We start from the raw sequence: 17,133 nt of genomic DNA, 5'->3' as shown, positions 1-17,133 counted from the left end.
CTAAACAAAATGTTTCGAATGCTTGGCATATTTTTTGTTTTAAGTAAGGCACTTGATTGTGTTGATGACAAAATATTGCTCCAGAAGTTGGACCATTACGGAATACAGGGTTCACAATTGGTTCTCCTCTTACTTTAGCAACAGGCAGCAAAAGATCATTATTCACAATGTTGATAATTGCTGTGATGTGGGGTCTGTGTGGACTACTGTCAAGAGTGGGGGGGGGGGGGGGGGGGGGGAGGGGGGGTGCCCCAGGGATCAGTGTTGGGGCCGCTCCTGTTCCATATTTATATAAATGATATGCCCTCTACTATTACGGGTAACTCAAAAATATTTCTGTTTGCTGATGAACTAGCTTGGTAGTAAAGGATGCTGTGTGCAACATTGGCTCGGTTTCAAATAGTGCAGCTCATAACAGAAGTTCATGGCTTGTAGAAAATAAACTAATGCTAAATCACAGTAGGACTCAATTTTTACATTTTCTAACCCACAATTAAACGAAACCTGATGTTTTAATTTCACAGAATGGGCATACGATTAGTGAAACCGAACAGTTCATATTTCTAGGCCTTCAGATAGATAGTAAACTGTCATGGAAAGACCACGTTCAGGATCTTGTGCAAAGACTTAATACTGCCGTTTTTACTATCCGAACAGTATCAGAAGTGAGTGATTGTTCAACATGAAAATTAGTCTACATTTCTTATTTTCATTTGTTTATGTTGTATGGTATTATATTTTGGGGTAACTCTTCCCATTCTAAAAGGATAATTATGGCTTAGAAACAGGCGGTTGGGCAATAAGTGGTGTAAGTTCACAAACCTCTTGTTGACCCCTGTTCACAAGTCTGGGTATTTTGACATTGGTCTCTCAATATATATATTCCTTACTGTCATTTATTGTTAACAATATTAGATTATTCCTAAGAATAAGCAGCTTTCACTCGGTTAATACTCGGCAGAAATCAAACCTGCATTTGGATCGGACTTCCTTAACTCTTGGGCAAAAAGGTGTGCAGTAGTCTGTTGCATCCATTTTCAATAAGTTACCACTCGAATTCAAAACTCTTAGCAGTAATCCATGTGCTTTAAAATCGAAACTTAAGAGTTTCCTCATGGGTCACTCCTTCTATTCTGTCGAGGAGCTCCTTGAAAAATTAAGCTGATTCTTGTTGTATTGTTGATTGTGTTTTCTTAAACTTATGGACTGACTTTTTTTGGGTTCATGAACATTTTTTTTATCTGTTATTACTTTTATGTTGTAATTTCATGTACTGACACATTCCATGACCCTGTAGATTTGCTCCTCAATTTGGTCCTACAGAACTTGACATGTAAATAAATAAATAAATGTTGAATCTGCCATTATTGGTACACTACCACTCATTAATTTCAATACACCCAATAAATGACATGTAGTTCTTTGCAGATAAGGTCTAATACCATGGGTACTGTTGACGAAGCGAAGGAGTAGTGCAGCAGTTGTACATGTCATGATTTTTGTTTGTGGTCATCGAGATACAATAGCATCCAACAAACAATGTCGTGTACATAAACATTATGTACCTATTTGATACGTTTGTTCACATATTTCCTGACAGACAATGCACTTGGGGCATCTGTGTTGTTCCTTATAGTGATGTGATGTCCACAGTGAATGGCAAGCATTGCTGCGATACATAACATGTGGTTCCTGCACGTCAGTTCCTTCATGACGAAGTGTGCACATTGCTAGTATGGCTCCACGAGTGGAGATACCCGTAGAAAAATTCACCGCCAGAGGACAACAAGTAGCAATAAGGACATACCACAACCAGGACGACCTCATAAAACAAATAAAAGTGATGATAAACATATCAGAATTACCAGTAAGAGAAATAGATTCAAAACAGCACCCCAAATTCATGCAGAATTGGTATAAATGAACACAACAACAGTATCTACTGTAACAGTAAAAAGAAGACTGACTGAAGCCGGCTTGAAAGGATGTGTTACAGCAAGAAAACCCTTCTAAGGCCCATAAATAAACAGAAGAGACTTGAATGGGCTAGAAAACATCATAATTGGACAAATGTGTTATTCACTGATGAACCGAAGTTTGAGATTTTTGGAACCAGAAGGAGAATAAATTGTTTGCCAATTTGTAGGGTAAAGGGTAGCTGAGCAGTGTGTTCTACCCACAGTTAAACGTGGTGGAGTTTCTATTATGGTTTGAGGATGTTTTGCCAGAGATAGAGCTGACGACATTGTGAAAATACAAGGATGTATGGATCAGAAGCATTGCCACTGCATACTTCAGTATTATGCAATATGAAGTGTATTGCACTTAATAGGAAAAGGGTTCACCTTACAACAGGATAATTACCGAAAACATTGGTCGGCATACTGTACGAACTACATTGCAACAAAGGAAAAACAGAAAGCACTGAATGATACGGTATGGCCGTCCCAAAGCCCCCAATTGTAATCCCATTGAAATGGTCTGGGACGAAGTGGACATATGTATCAGGGAAGTTAATATATCCAGCAAGGAACATCTCTGGAATATTGTTAAGGATGTGTAGAATCGTATAGATTCACTATACCTACAAAAACTGATTGACCGCATACCTCAAGTTTGTGAGGCAGTCATTAAATCCAAAGGAGGGTACTTTGATGAAAGCAAAATATATTGATTGGGATTGTATTACATATGTGGAAATTAATATAATTATATTTTGTGAGAAATAACGTTTGATTTGTGTTGTAAACCTGAAATACCTGGCTGTATTTAACTTAATGAGCGGTAGTGTATATCAGAGCACCACTAAAATAATGTGACAGTTAAAGGGCTTTGCATACCATGATACAGATTAACTGGCTACTTTTTAAGGAGCTCTTTGCAGAATGGAGGTACTGAACAGAATATAAACAATCCAGAACAGGAGGAAATTCAAAGTGACAAACTAAAAGTACCATTAAGGCTCATGCACTTAAATATACAATATCTTAGAAATGAGCTCAATGTTTTGCAGACTTTTGTAAATGATCATTCACCTCATGTACTTTTGTTAACTGAGCATGGACTGAAATCTGAGGAAATTATTTACTTTAAACTAGATGGCTATTTCCTAGGAAATAGCTACTGTAGACAGCAGCTTAAAGGTGGAGGTGTAGCAGTATTTGTTAGAGAGCAGCTCAAAGTAAATAAATTAAACCATCTAGATCTGTATAATAATGAAGGCTTCACTGAAGTGACAGTCATTGAATTCCATATCAAAGGTTGCGGAGAGGACACGATGAAACAGAAAATTATTGGGATTTATCGTCCACCTAAATCAGAGGTAGGGTGTTTCATAGATATTTTTAGTAGAATAGTGGAACACTGTGACCCAGACGAGGTAACAATACTTGGTGACTTGAATATAGAGGCAACATCTTGCAATAACCATAACAGCAGGCTAGTAGATACCCTTAACTCCTATAATCTTATGAATGCAGTAAATTCAGATACAAGTGTAACTCAGTCTACTTCTAGTAGAATAGACTACATAATAATAAGTAAAGAGGTAGAAGACAGTATTAGATGCTGGAATATGGACTTACACTACTCAGACCACAAATGTCAATTTGTAGACTATGAACACACAAGCGTCCAAGAAAGGACTCAGGTTGTAGAATATAAAAGAATGCTTAAAGAGAAAAACATTAATGCTTTTAAAAGTAAACTAGAATCTGAGGAATGGCAACTAATTCTTCAGCAAAAAGGGTCTGAATGCAAATGGGCCAAATTTTATGATATTATTTTATGATATCTTAATTTTTGCTGCCCAGCGAAAGGGATTAAGCAAGTAGTAACTCACAACCAAAATGTAAAAAACACCAGACTGACTCTTCCAGCTTACATGATTAAACTCAGGCAAAATATCGAAATCTAAGTGTGCTTCATAAGTCAACTAAATTGCAAATATTTAAAGATAAGTAAAATCAACCTAAAAAACAATTTCAGGAACAGCTCTCAAATTTAAGAAAACAGGTCCTAGATAAGGAAATAGCTCAGTCATCAAATCTAGGGAAGACTTCATGGAATATAATAAACAGATATCGGAAAGCCACCCCTAAGTTAGATGCTCAGATTGACAGAATCCAACATGAAGGAAACCATATTAATGATCCAGATAAGATCTGCAATATATTTAATGAATATTTTATATGTTCAGCTGTGAATTCAGTTAATAACACTGGTCTGACTCAGATGGTAAAGCCTTACCATAGGCTGGAAACTGCTTTTGAATTTAAGGAAGTGAAAGTGGAGGAAATAGGAAAAATAATAAATAACTTAAAGAATAAGGCCTCATCTGGCTGGGATGGACTGAGTAGTACTATAATTAAAAAATGCAATAAGGAATTAGTTGGAATAATTACCCATATGATCAGCAGTAGTATTAGGGAACACACATTTCCAAATATATTGAAGAAAAGTACAGTTAAACCTGTGCATAAAAAAGTATCGAAAGAAGAGCTATCAAACTTCAGGCCCATATCACTAATATCAATTTTCAGTAAAATATTTGATATTGTTTTGTTGACACAACTTATTGATTATTTCACAAAGAATAATTTACTAGCAGAAACACAGCATGGCTTCAGAAAGCATCACAATACCATTACAGCAATTACCGAATTTATCCACAAGGTGTATGATGTTCTGGATGAGGGAATGCAGACAGCAGGGATATTTCTAGACCTTACTAAAGCATCTGACTCAGTGAACCATGAGCTACTACTAAGCAAGCTGGAAACTTACAATATAAATGTCACATCCATACAACTACTGATCATTTATCTAACAAATCGTAAGCAGTATACAAAGCTGAGTTATGAAATTAATGTTCAGATCAAACATTTCCAATCCAGCTATGAAACAGTAAAACAAGGTGTACCTCAGGGCTCCGTATTGGGCCCTTTCCTTTTCCTGGTCTACATTAATGATTTAGAGGCACCTCTGTACTCCCAACTAGTAAGTTATGCAGATGATACCTCACTTTTGTTCTTTTGCAAACAAACTAATAACTTGACATTGGCTGCAACTGATGGCTTAAGTCAAATAACTACGTACTTCCATGATCAAGGTCTAAAAGTCAGTATTAGCAAATCCCAGCTATTACCATTTAAACTTGGTAATTCATACCAAACCTGTTTTGATAATATAAGTGGCATCAAAAAATCAAATGTAAGTTTTTGGGGATATACCTAGACAAAAATCTTAGATTGGTAGAACACACCAATGTTGTATGCAATAAAATCAGTAGTTCACTGCACTTAATTAGCAAACTATCAAAATTAGTCTCTCAACAAACATTAAAAACTGCTTATTATGGGACTACATTTGCATATAATAATTATGGAATATAGGTATGGGGATGTGCTGCTGACAGACACATGGACAGAATCCTAACACTGCAGAAAAGAGCAGTCAGGACCATGCATCAACTAGGATACAGAGATTCATGTAGCGAAGCCTTTGTGCAACATAAATATCTAACAGTACACTCCTTGTATCTATACAAATTAATAACATTTTTTGTGGACCATAAAAATAATGAATCTTAAGTGCTCTGATGTGCATACCAATAAAACAAGACAAAAAGATTGCTTCTTCAGAAACAGAACTAAACTAAAGACAACGGATTGAACAAATGGCCCGATATGGTTTAACAAACTTGGAAGTGTTAATCCAGTGTCAGCAGAGACTTTTTTCAAATTCATCAAAGAACAAAGAGTGGCAGGATGTTTATAGTGCTGATAACATAGGTAATGAATATAATGCTTTCCTCAACATAAGTAGTGCTTCAAGAATTGTGGAGTAAATTCTAGAAACACTTGGCTCTCCACCATCTCAAACACCAGATATTTTAATGACAAGGGTGAGAGACCCTTTTTACTGCGCCACACATGTCTGTGTGTGTAGGAAGGACAGCTGTCACGAGGAGCCAGGAGCTGTGTCAGATGAGTGGCCCTGACAAGTGGTTACAAGCAGTGCCCTAGAAGTTATATCAAAAATTCAAAGAGTATTTCGGTAATGTTCCATGGTGTGCTGTGTCATGAGGATTGTTACAGAGACAGATGAAGAGTGTGTTGTATAGAGACTTTTACTTTGGCTCTGCATGAGGCAGAACATATGTAACTGTATGAATGTTCAGTAGATTCTGACATTTATCTTGGAACCAGTTGTCTTGCTGGAGTTTGTACAGAATAATTGTTACTTTGGGATGAGAGCCAAAAATATATTGTTGTTGAACTGACAAGAGCGTATGAGTACATAATTTATTTCAAGAATATAGAGCTGGTTAATAATATTCCCCTTTAACCTGATACAGTCTTTGGAGATGAATTAAACGGTGAGAGTGACATAGCTGATAACCCAAAGAAGAGGATCATGTGCACGCACAATGTGAAAAGTCAACTGGAAGAGGCGGATGAGTCGTGCAACCCAACACCGCACTGCCTCTTGTCGTCCAAGAAAGTGTTAGACACATTTCTCATGCTCTTTGAAAGTTGCTTTCCATTAGGTAGACTAAAAGAGAGTAGTACAACCAACAGGGAACCTTGGTGACTGTCGAAGGGGATAAAGATGTAATGTAGAAAAAGTGGGAATTACATCAAAACATTAGAAACAGTCACAATCAAGCTGCAGTAGCCCATTGCAAATAGTACTGCAAGGTACTTAAAAATGTCATTAGAATGGCAAAAAGCATGTGGCATGTGGTTCTCATGATAAAATTAAAACAATGTTGTGAGTTGCGAAAGGACTGTCTGGGCAACTGCACCATGTTGAGGATATAAAGTCAATTCATAGTAAAAATATATTTTTGTTACTGATAAATCAGATATACATACAGTATTTAGCAATCACTTTCTGAATATAGCATGTGCATTAAATAAAAATTTAGTTTCTATAGGGAATCAATAACTCTCTTAGCAAATGGCAAACTGATATTCTGAGAGGAAGGCTGAATCAGTAATAAAACTGCTGAATAATAAGGACTCTCATGGATATGACAGGGTATCTAGCAGGATACTAAAGCACTGCGCTACATTCATTAGCTGAGTAATTAGCCACATTTGACTTTTTCCTTTAGGAATCATCAGTTTCCTGAAAAATTATAGTACACAAGAGTGAAACCGCTTTATACAAAAGTAAAAAAGGGATAATGTACACAATTTTAGACCTACTTCTATGCCATCAGTTTTTCCTAAAGTTACTGTAAAGGCCATATGTGTAAGGGTAGTTGATTATTTCGGTTCACATAATTTGCTGGGTTTGGTTTCTGAAGTAGTTTAACAACTGAAAACTCTGTATTCTCTTTTCTCTGTGAGGCACTGGATGGATTAAACAAAAAGTTACTATCACCAGGCATCTTCTTTGATTTAACTAAGGCATTTGATTGCGTTGATCTTAAAACATTACTGCAGAACTTGGTCCATTATGGATTAAAAGGACTGGCTCACAGTTGGTCTCTCTCATACTTTAAAACCAGATAGTGAAATACCATTCTTCATAGTAATGAGAACAACTATTATGTGGAGTCTGACTGGGCATGGTTAAGTGGGAGATGCCCCCGGGGTCAGCAATGGGACCACTACTGTTTCTTATTCTAATATGACATGTGATTCCAAAATTTTCTGTTTGCTGATGACACTTGCATGGTAGTGAAGGATGTTGAGTGCAAAATATGCAAAGTATCAAATAGTGCAGTTCAAGACATAAATTCATGGCTTCTGGAAAATGAATTGATTCTAAATCGCAATAAGACACAGTTTTTACAGATTCTGTAACACAGTTCCACTAAAACTGACATTCTGAGTACAAAGAAAGAGCATATGATTAGCAAGTATGAACAATGAAAATTCCTATATGTTCAGTCAGCTGTGATGGATAACCCTTGTTCAGGATCTTGTTCAAAAACTGAATGCTGCTATATTTACCATTAGAACAATATCTTCAATAAGCGATAGTCCAACATCAAAATTAGTTCTTTCCTTTTTTTATTTGCTTGTGGCATCTGGCATTATATTCTGGTGTAAGTATTTCTGGCTCTGAAATGAGCAATTTGAGCAAGATGTAGTATAAGTTTGCAAACATCTGTTCAAGAGTCTGGGAATTCTGACATAGGTCTCTCGCAGTTTCTCGGCGCAGTTTCTTGTTAAAAATCTGAGCTTATTCCCAAGAACTTGCAGGTTCACTCAGTTACTATAGGTACAAATTCAATCTGCATTTTGATCGCAGCTCCTTGAGTCTTGTGCAGAATGGTGTACAGTTCTCTGCTGCATCCATTTTCAAGCTATCACAAGAATTAAAAAACCTTAGTAGTAATCCTAGGATTTTCAAATCTAAACTCATGAGCTTCCTCATGGCTCACACCTTCTGTTCTGTCAGTGAGTTCCTGGAAAAAGTTAGGCAAATTCTTCTTTTATATTATTGATTATGCTAATAAAACAATGGAAAATCCAAGATGTAATAACAACACTACGGAAAGGATAGATTGCTACTCACCATACAGAGTAGGTGTTGGGTCACAGACAGTACAATGAAGGAGACTGCTAAAATATCTAAGCTTTTGGACAAAGTCCTTTTTCTGTCATCGAAAACACACATACATTCCCACAAGCACAACTCAAACATGGATGGCCACTGTCTCAGGGCACTAGAGCCTGACTGTGACTGCATCTGACAGAGCAGCAATCAGGAATGCGTGGTGGGGGTAAGGAGGTGGCATGAGCCAAGGAACAGAAGGGATAGCACGCTACGGGTGGGTGAAGATGCTAATGCTGCCTGGAGGAACAGGATAAGGCTGTTATGCGCAGTGTTGAAAGCTGTGGTGGGAAGAGAGAAGAAAGAGGGGGGGGGGGGGGGGTGTTGAAGGTACTGGAGTGAGAGCAGAGAAATGGACAGGTAAGTGAGAGACAGGAACTAGCAAAAGATTTAGATCCAGAGGTTACAGGAACAGAGGATATGTGCTCTCACAGCGTGCACAGTATGTGGTCAAAGGGAGAATGGATACTTCACCACACTAGGAAAATGCACGTCTGTCAATGTGCCAAATGTCGATGGCCAGGGATAACAGGGTCCAAATCAGTAACCAGGAAATAGCTAAGTTTAACAAGGTCATTGTAAAGAACTCCACCAGGGAGCATCAGTGAGACAAGACAAGTGAGGCTTAGAAAGTCCACAAAAACAATTAAACATGCCACTGTTGTTTACCCATGTGACCTGGTGCCAGCTGATGTATCACTCCGTGCAGCAGTTAGTGACCTCATCAGATAAATGTTTAACTATATTGACTGATGCCTGGAAACATCCAGTGGGACTAACAGAACTCCAGTTGAAGACTGATAATTTCCTAGGTAAGAAAATATTGCCTTCACATTGTCTGTATTAATTTAGATTTCCAGACAATAGGAAGACCACAATATAATAACAATATTACAAAAAGGATACAGTGCTACTCAGATTATAAAGGGGACATATTAGGTTTCGGCCAAAAGGCCTTCTTCCAACGTAGGAAACATGCACACAGGACCACTGTCTCTGCTTGCTGAGGCTGGACAGCAGAGAGAAACTGTGTCTGATGTGAGCAGCAATCTGGTGTGGGTGATGGGGATAACGAGACAGCATAGGGTAGGGAGGAGGAGGGATAGCAGAGTGGGGTGGGGGGAAGTGAAGCACTACTTGTACAAGAGTGCAGGGATGTTGTGGGGATAAGGTGGGGCTAGAGGCAGTCAGGAGTTTAGGTTGGGTGGGGGGTGGAGAGGGAACTTGAGAGGAAAAGGAGAGAAGTAGGACAGGGGTAACAGATTAGTAGGTATATTAGTGGAATAGGTTGTGTAGCGCTGCTGTGGGGGTAGGGAAGGGGATAGGCAGGTGAAGAAGAGGAACTAGTGAAGGTTGAGGCCAGAGACAGTAACAGAAATGCAGGATATTGCAGGGAAAGGTCTCACCTGCATATCATCCCCCTCCCCGTCCTCCCGACTGGAGCTAGCAACCCTACCCTATCCCCACCACATTCCTCCACACTACAAGAAGCAGCACTTCATCTTCTCCAACATTACCCAGCTAGCCCTCCCCCTCCACACCCCATACCACCTCCTTAACCCCAACACCATGACAGACTGCTGTTCCCATCAGGCGCAGTTGCTGTCAGCAGTCCAGACTCAGCAGCCAGAGACAGTAGTCATGTTTTGTGTGTGTGTGTTTTGTATATCTGAAGAAGATCTTTATAAGACTTGTCAGAATCAAACTATACTGTTTGTTGTCCTGAATGTCAGATTTTACCATAGTCTTTCCACCGTTTGCCCATATCACACTTTTAAACATTTTCTCTTGATAAACAACCTTCAATCCCCAATAAAGAAACCCCTAGTTCATTGGTTTAAGGTTTGTCCCTTTTAATATTATATACACCTTCTGAGATTATCTTGTTGTTGGTTTTTTCCATCAATCATGTTGTTGTTGTTGTTGTGGTCTTCAGTCCAGAGACTGGTTTGATGCAGCTCTCCGTGCTACTCTATCCTGTGCAAGCTTCTTCATCTCCCAGTACCTACTTCAACCTACATCCTTCTGAATCTGCTTAGTGTATTCATCTCTTGGTCTCCCTTTAAGATTTCTACTCTCCACACTGCCCTCCAATACTAAACTGGTGATCGCTTGATGCCTCAGAACATGTCCTACCAACCAATCCTTTCTTCTAGTCAAGTTGTGCCACAAATTTCTCTTCTCCCCAATTCTATTCAATACCTCATCATTAGTTATGTGATCTACCCATCTAATCTTCAGCATTCTTCTGTAGCACCACATTTCAAAAGCTTCTATTCTCTTCTTGTCCAAACTATTTATCATCCATGTGTCACTTCTATACATGGCTACACTCCGTACAAATACTTTGAGAAAAAGACTTCCTGACACTGAAATCTATACTCGATGTTAACAAATTTCTCTTCTTCAGTAATGCTTTCCTTGCCATTGCACTTTATATCCTCTCTACTCCGACCATCGTCAGTTATTTTGCTTCCCAAGTAGCAAAACTCCTTTACTACTTTAAGTGTCTCATTTCCTAATCTAATTCCCTCAGCATCTCCTGATTTAAATCGACTACATTCCATTGTCCTCATTTTGCTTTTGTTGATGTTCATCTTATATCCTCCTTTCAAGACACTGTCCATTCCGTTCAACTGCTCTTCCAAGTCCTTTGCTGTCTCTGACAGAATTACAATGTCATCGGTGAACCTCAAAGTTTTTATTTCTTCTCTGTGGATTTTAATTCCTACTCCGAATTTTTCTTTTGTTTCCTTTACTGCTTTCTCAATATACAGATTGAATAACATCGGGGATAGGCTACAACTCTGTCTCACTCCCTTCTCAACCACTGCTTCCCTTCATGCCCCTCAACTATTATAACTGCCATCTGGTTTCTGTACAAATTGTAAATAGCCTTTCACTCCCTGTATTTTACCCCTGCGATCTTCAGAATTTGAAAGAGAGTATTTCAGTCAACATTGTCAAAAGCTTTCTCTCAGTCTACAAATGCTAGAAATGTACGTTTGCCTTTCCTTAATCTAGCTTCGAAGATAAGTTGTAGGGTCAGTATTGCCTCATGTGTTCCAGTATTTCTATGGAATCCAAACTGATCTTCCCTGAGGTTGGCTTCTACCAATTTTTCCATTCAGCTATAAAGAATTCGCGTTAGTATTTTGCAACCATGATTTATTAAACTGATAGTTCGGTAATTTTCACATCTGTCAACACCTGCTTTCTTTGGGATTGGAATTATTATATTGTTCTAGAAGTCTGAGGGTATTTCACCTATCTCATACATCTTGCTCACCAGGTGGTAGAGTTTTGTCAGGGTCTGGAAATGTGGTGCTACAGAAGAATGCTGAAGATTAGATGGGTAGAACACATGACTAATGACGAGGTATTGAATAGAATTGGGGAGAAGAGAAATTTGTGGCACAACTTGACTAGAAGAAAGGATTGGTTGGTAGGACATGTTCTGAGGCATCAAGGGATCACCAGTTTAGTATTGGAGGGCAGTGTGGAGGGTAAAAATCTTAGAGGGAGACCAAGAGATGAATACACTAAGCACATTCAGAAGGATGTAGGTTGAAGTAGGTACTGGGAGATGAAGAAGCTTGCACAGGATAGAGTAGCATGGAGAGCTGCATCAAACCAGTCTCTGGACTGAAGACCACAACAACAACAACCAAGTGTTAGCTATGATTAAGTTATGCTCTGTGCAAAATTCTACCGGGCGGCTTCCTCTTCATTTCTTACCCCTAATCCATATTCACCTCCTACGTTTTCTTCTCTTCCTTTTCCTACTATCGAATTCCAGTCACCCATGACTATTAAATTGTTGCCTCCCTTCACTATCTAAATAATTTATTTTATCTCATCATACATTTCATCAATCTCTTCATCATCTGCGGAGCTAGTTGGCATGTAAATTTGTACTACTGGCTTCGTAACTATCTCGGCCGCAATAATGCATTCACTATGCTGTTTGTAGTAGCTTACCCGCACTCCTATTTTTTTATTCATTATTTGACGTACTCCTGCATTCCCTTATTTGATTTTGTATTTATAACCCTGTATTCACCTGACCAGATGTCTTGTTCCTCCTGCCACCGAACTTCACTAATTCCCACTATATCTAACTTTAACCTATCCATTTACCTTTTTAAATTTTCTAACCTACTTGCTTGTTAAGTGATCTGACATTCCACACTCCGATTCATAGAATGCCAGTTTTCTTTCTCTTGATCATCATCCTGAGTAGTCCCCACCCGGAGATCCGAGTGGGGGACTATTTTACTTCCGGAATATTTTACCCAAGAGTACCATACAGTAAAGCTGCATGCCCTCGGGAAAAATTATGGCTGTAGTTTCCCCTTGCTTTCAGCCGTTCGCAGTATCAGCACAGCAAGGCCATTTTGGTTAGTGTTACAAGGCCAGATGAGTCCATCATCCAGACTGTTGCCCCTGCAACTGCTGAAAAGGCTGCTGCCCCTCTTCAGGAACCACACATTTGTCTGGCCTCTCAACATGTACCCCTCCATTGCGGTTGCCCCTACGGTATGGCTACCTGTATCCCTGAGGCATACAAGCCTCCCCACCGACGACACGGTCCGCGGTTCATATTTAAATCATATTTATATGTTTCTCATGCTTGATTTTTTTAAATTTATTCAATAATAAATATGACTTTTGCATTTTACTATATGTAAAGTTTCCGTTTATAACCTCACTACCACTTCAATTTATGGAGTTTACAGACTCTACCGAGGTTGGGACAATTATAATTGTAACACAAAAATAAATCAAATATCTCTGGTTACTATTGTGCTGCTCATTTGCCAGTTATTACACTTGATGAATATAACATTCAATGGCACTTAAGGCTGAGAACTGGCATGCACGCTCTCTCTCTCTCTCTCTCTCTCTCTCTCTCTCTCTCTCTCTCTCTCTCTCACACACACACACACACACACACACACACACACACACACACACGTGTGCTGTTCAAGGAACCACTGGAGGAATTTAAGGAAAATCACCATTTTCAGCTTTTTATTTTTTTATTTTTTTTTTTACATTCAATTTTCTGTAAGAAATAAAATTAGTTTTTTTCTTTTATTAACAATGTACAAATCTACATTAGATACACACAGCTGTGTCTGTCATTTGGCCACAGCACCACTACATCTCATCTGACTTTCAGAGTATCAGTGTGTGAAGGTTGTTGTAAAGTAAAGTGTGTGAAGGTTGTTGTAAAGTACAGATACATAGTTTACTGGCCCAAAAGAATTCCTCAATGGTAACACTTAAGGCTGAACATGTGAAGTGTCAACTGATTTCTTTGCATAAAGTGATAAGTCTTGTGTGAATCTTCATAGATAAACTGAAAACATGCACAGAAAAATATTCTAATCCTCAAATGTAAACACTTAGAGATAAGTGCTGCCATCTGTTGCTAGGTATGAGAACTATCAAAACTGACATTGGTCTCAACCCTCGATATCACTTAGGAGAGAGACCAATGTCAATTTTGATAGTTCCCATACCCAACAATGGATGGCAACACTTATCTCTAAGCTTTTACATTTTTCTGTACATGTCTTCAATTATATATGTTCACAGAAATATTATGTACTGACATACTGTTTTGAATTTGTGCTGACAGTTCATGAGAGTCAAAGGAAATATGGATGATAACCATGGGAAAAGTAAAATGTCTGTGGTCTCAAAGAAGCTTTTGTAAAGAATAAAGGAAGCTGAGTATACAAATCAACAACTCACACTGCGTGAATTGTGTGTATTCCTTTTTGATGTCAGACATTTATTCATGCACCTCTGACACTACCATGAGAAAAGAAGAAACTGAGTTTGCACCAGGCAACTGGAATTTTATTTGATAAAGAGAATGAGCAATAAATGGGCCCCTCACTTGACTTCTTCTAACAGTATTAAGTAAAACGAATACATTTCTTGGTCAAGTTGTGTTAAGCAATAACATAAAGGTTTCAAATTAGGCAACAAACAATGCAATGGTAGAAATACATGCTTTCCATGAATGCTAATAAACCCAAAAAGTCTATTTCAACGAAGACAAGCATACAATCTTTTGTTTCCTGACAGGCAAGGCAGTGTATAAACTAAAGTTTGCTGTCAAATTTGGCAATGCCTTTGATGGGCCTTACAAAATAAAAGGAAGGAAATAATGAGAAGTGGAATCATCCTGTTTCCTGATAGCACTTGGGCACACATGGAAGTCATCATAGAGACTCCTTGGAAAATTCCATGCAAATGTTCAACCAGTTGTCACACAGCAAGAATCTAAGGCTCACAGCTTCCATCTACTTCTGTACCTAAAAACATCTAACGACACAATACTTTACATCAATGATGGGATCTGAATATCTGTTTGGACAATGGTGCCATTTTCTAGGAAAATATGACTTGTACCAGGCAATAACTTATCAAGAATGTTTTTATCAATGAGAAATGTAGTCAGTTATTACTAGCCAAGACAGCTTTCATATTTAAACAATGCTCATAAGACCCTTCTCTGGCTTTGTTTGTTTCTCCTCTGCTTTCTGCCTGAGGTACTTCAGACCTGCTTCCACTGCTTCCGAAATTTCAGCCGGAGACATACCAGCATATGGATCTGTATTTAATGTAGGATGATGTCCAGTTTCACTTATGGGGGGAGCATACGAAACAGCATGAGAACCTACTTCAGCAGCATCACTGTTCTGAAATTTGTTGATTAACTTGTTATGAGAAGGAGTTGGATTTGAGAACACTTTTTTCCTCGAGGAGAAGAACAGAGTATTTTTTGATGCAGCTGGAAGTGATTCCTCAACAAGATTAACACCTGGCTTGTCTGGCTCTTGTAGTGGAGAAAATTCCTGCTGTCGTTCCTCCCTCTTCTTTTCTATCCACTTTTCTTGTGACATAACTTCCTTTTCTGCAGATCGCACTGTAATAGTAATAATACAATTAGAAAAGCAGCATGAAGGAAATAATGCTTACTACAATTTTACCACAAACAACGTTTTCTTTCTAGGAAACAACTTACTACAAATGCAAATTGTCAGATGTGTTTAAACATGTGGTGAAATGTGGTTCACAAGAACAACAACAAAACTTGGAAGGGAAGGGTGGGGAAGTTTTCCACTGCATTTCTGCAATTACATTGAACTGCCATTATCTTACTATTGAACAGAAATTTACAATTAAATCTGATGCACACACAGAATCCAGAAACATCTGTGATATCAGCATGAATGATTGTTTAACTGAAAGGTTTTGGGAGTCACAATTCTTTTTCATTGGTCGATTTGTACAATCAAGGAAGACACCCATACTCTTCGTAAGTCAACTGTAAAAAAGTAGGACTGCCTTATTCTGAATCATACATTAACATGTAAAGAAAGCATAATAAGATGCTGGATGCTCCTTCTTGCGGAACATCTTATGAAATGATGTGATATCTGAAAAGTGAGATCAAGAAACAGAGAACAGTACAAGTTTGGAAAAATATTTTCATAATCCCCATTTCTATGACTGTCAAAAAATATTGTCTCTGGTATATACTGTGGCCCTGATCAAGACCAGGTATTTAGAGATGTCCAGACAGAAAAGCAAACTGTACAGCAATTTCCAGTACATTGTTAAAAGTGTCACATTGTTTTCTATATAAATGCAGAAAGCAACAGGGAGCTTAGTGTATTCTCAGTTCTCATGTGAGTCTGCAGTTCAATACAAATTTCAGAGTTTTTTTTTCTGCAGTAAGTGCTGGCTACTTATGTTTCTAGAGGAATTCAAGATTGATAAGCTAATGTTTCTAATGTTAGTATTTTCATCAGATGATATTACAAAGATATGGCTTTCTCGAGTCAAGCCCTCAAATGAGGTCAATAATACCAAGGATAATTTACATGTCTCTCAGAATAATCTTTGACCAGGCTTTCAAGCTCTGTATTAAACATATGGCACAGTCACATGATATCCTAACTATGTCTCCCTCCTTACCCTATGATTCTTACCTACACAAGCAGTCCATTTGTAAAATTTACTGTATGTGCCCTGATGACACAAATTCTTCAGCTATAGCACTGGAAAATCTTATGTAACCACAGGAAGAGTGACCAGTTTGAGACGATCATGAATTACCAACAGACCTGTAGGTCTGGTACAGTATTTTATACTGGTATGACCAATACTGAATTGTCAGTAAAAATGCACAGCCACAGATAAAGTGCCTGTATTATGCAATATATGCAATAAGTACACTGGCCCTCAAACTACGCATATTTCAGTCACCTTACCTAACTTAAAATATCCAAAACCCCTTACTCATAATAAAGACATTAATTACTTACCAAATCCGTTATGATATTTAGAAGCAATACCCTCTTTTCCTTCGTCCCAGGGACGGATATGAGACTTCCTTATCGAATCATCCTCCTCCTTCTCCTCCTCCTCCTGCTCGGTCCTCACATATGTTGGTCCTATGACAGCACCTTCTGAAACAACAAAGGAGAGTGCTGTGAATCACAATGTTTCCAAAAGGATGTTATAGATCTGTAA

General features: G+C 38.3%; 1 protein-coding gene across 1 annotated transcript in view; it reads right to left on the bottom strand.

Moving 5' to 3' along the window:
- Nucleotides 1–13,607: 13,607 nt before the first annotated feature.
- Nucleotides 13,608–17,133, bottom strand: part of LOC126457253 (coiled-coil domain-containing protein 174) — a 55,184-nt gene continuing 51,658 nt past the window's right edge. Inside the window, exons 7-8 of the mRNA XM_050093411.1 lie at nucleotides 16,926–17,069; nucleotides 13,608–15,520 (exon numbers count right to left, since the gene is read on the bottom strand). Of these exons, the coding sequence (XP_049949368.1) occupies nucleotides 15,081–15,520; nucleotides 16,926–17,069 (584 nt within the window). The 3' untranslated portion in view covers nucleotides 13,608–15,080. The remainder of the gene's footprint in view (nucleotides 15,521–16,925; nucleotides 17,070–17,133) is intronic.

Source organism: Schistocerca serialis, chromosome 2 (genome assembly GCF_023864345.2).
Source record: "Schistocerca serialis cubense isolate TAMUIC-IGC-003099 chromosome 2, iqSchSeri2.2, whole genome shotgun sequence".
Taxonomy (NCBI): domain Eukaryota; kingdom Metazoa; phylum Arthropoda; class Insecta; order Orthoptera; family Acrididae; genus Schistocerca; species Schistocerca serialis.
This window is presented reverse-complemented; position numbering and strand designations above follow the sequence as displayed.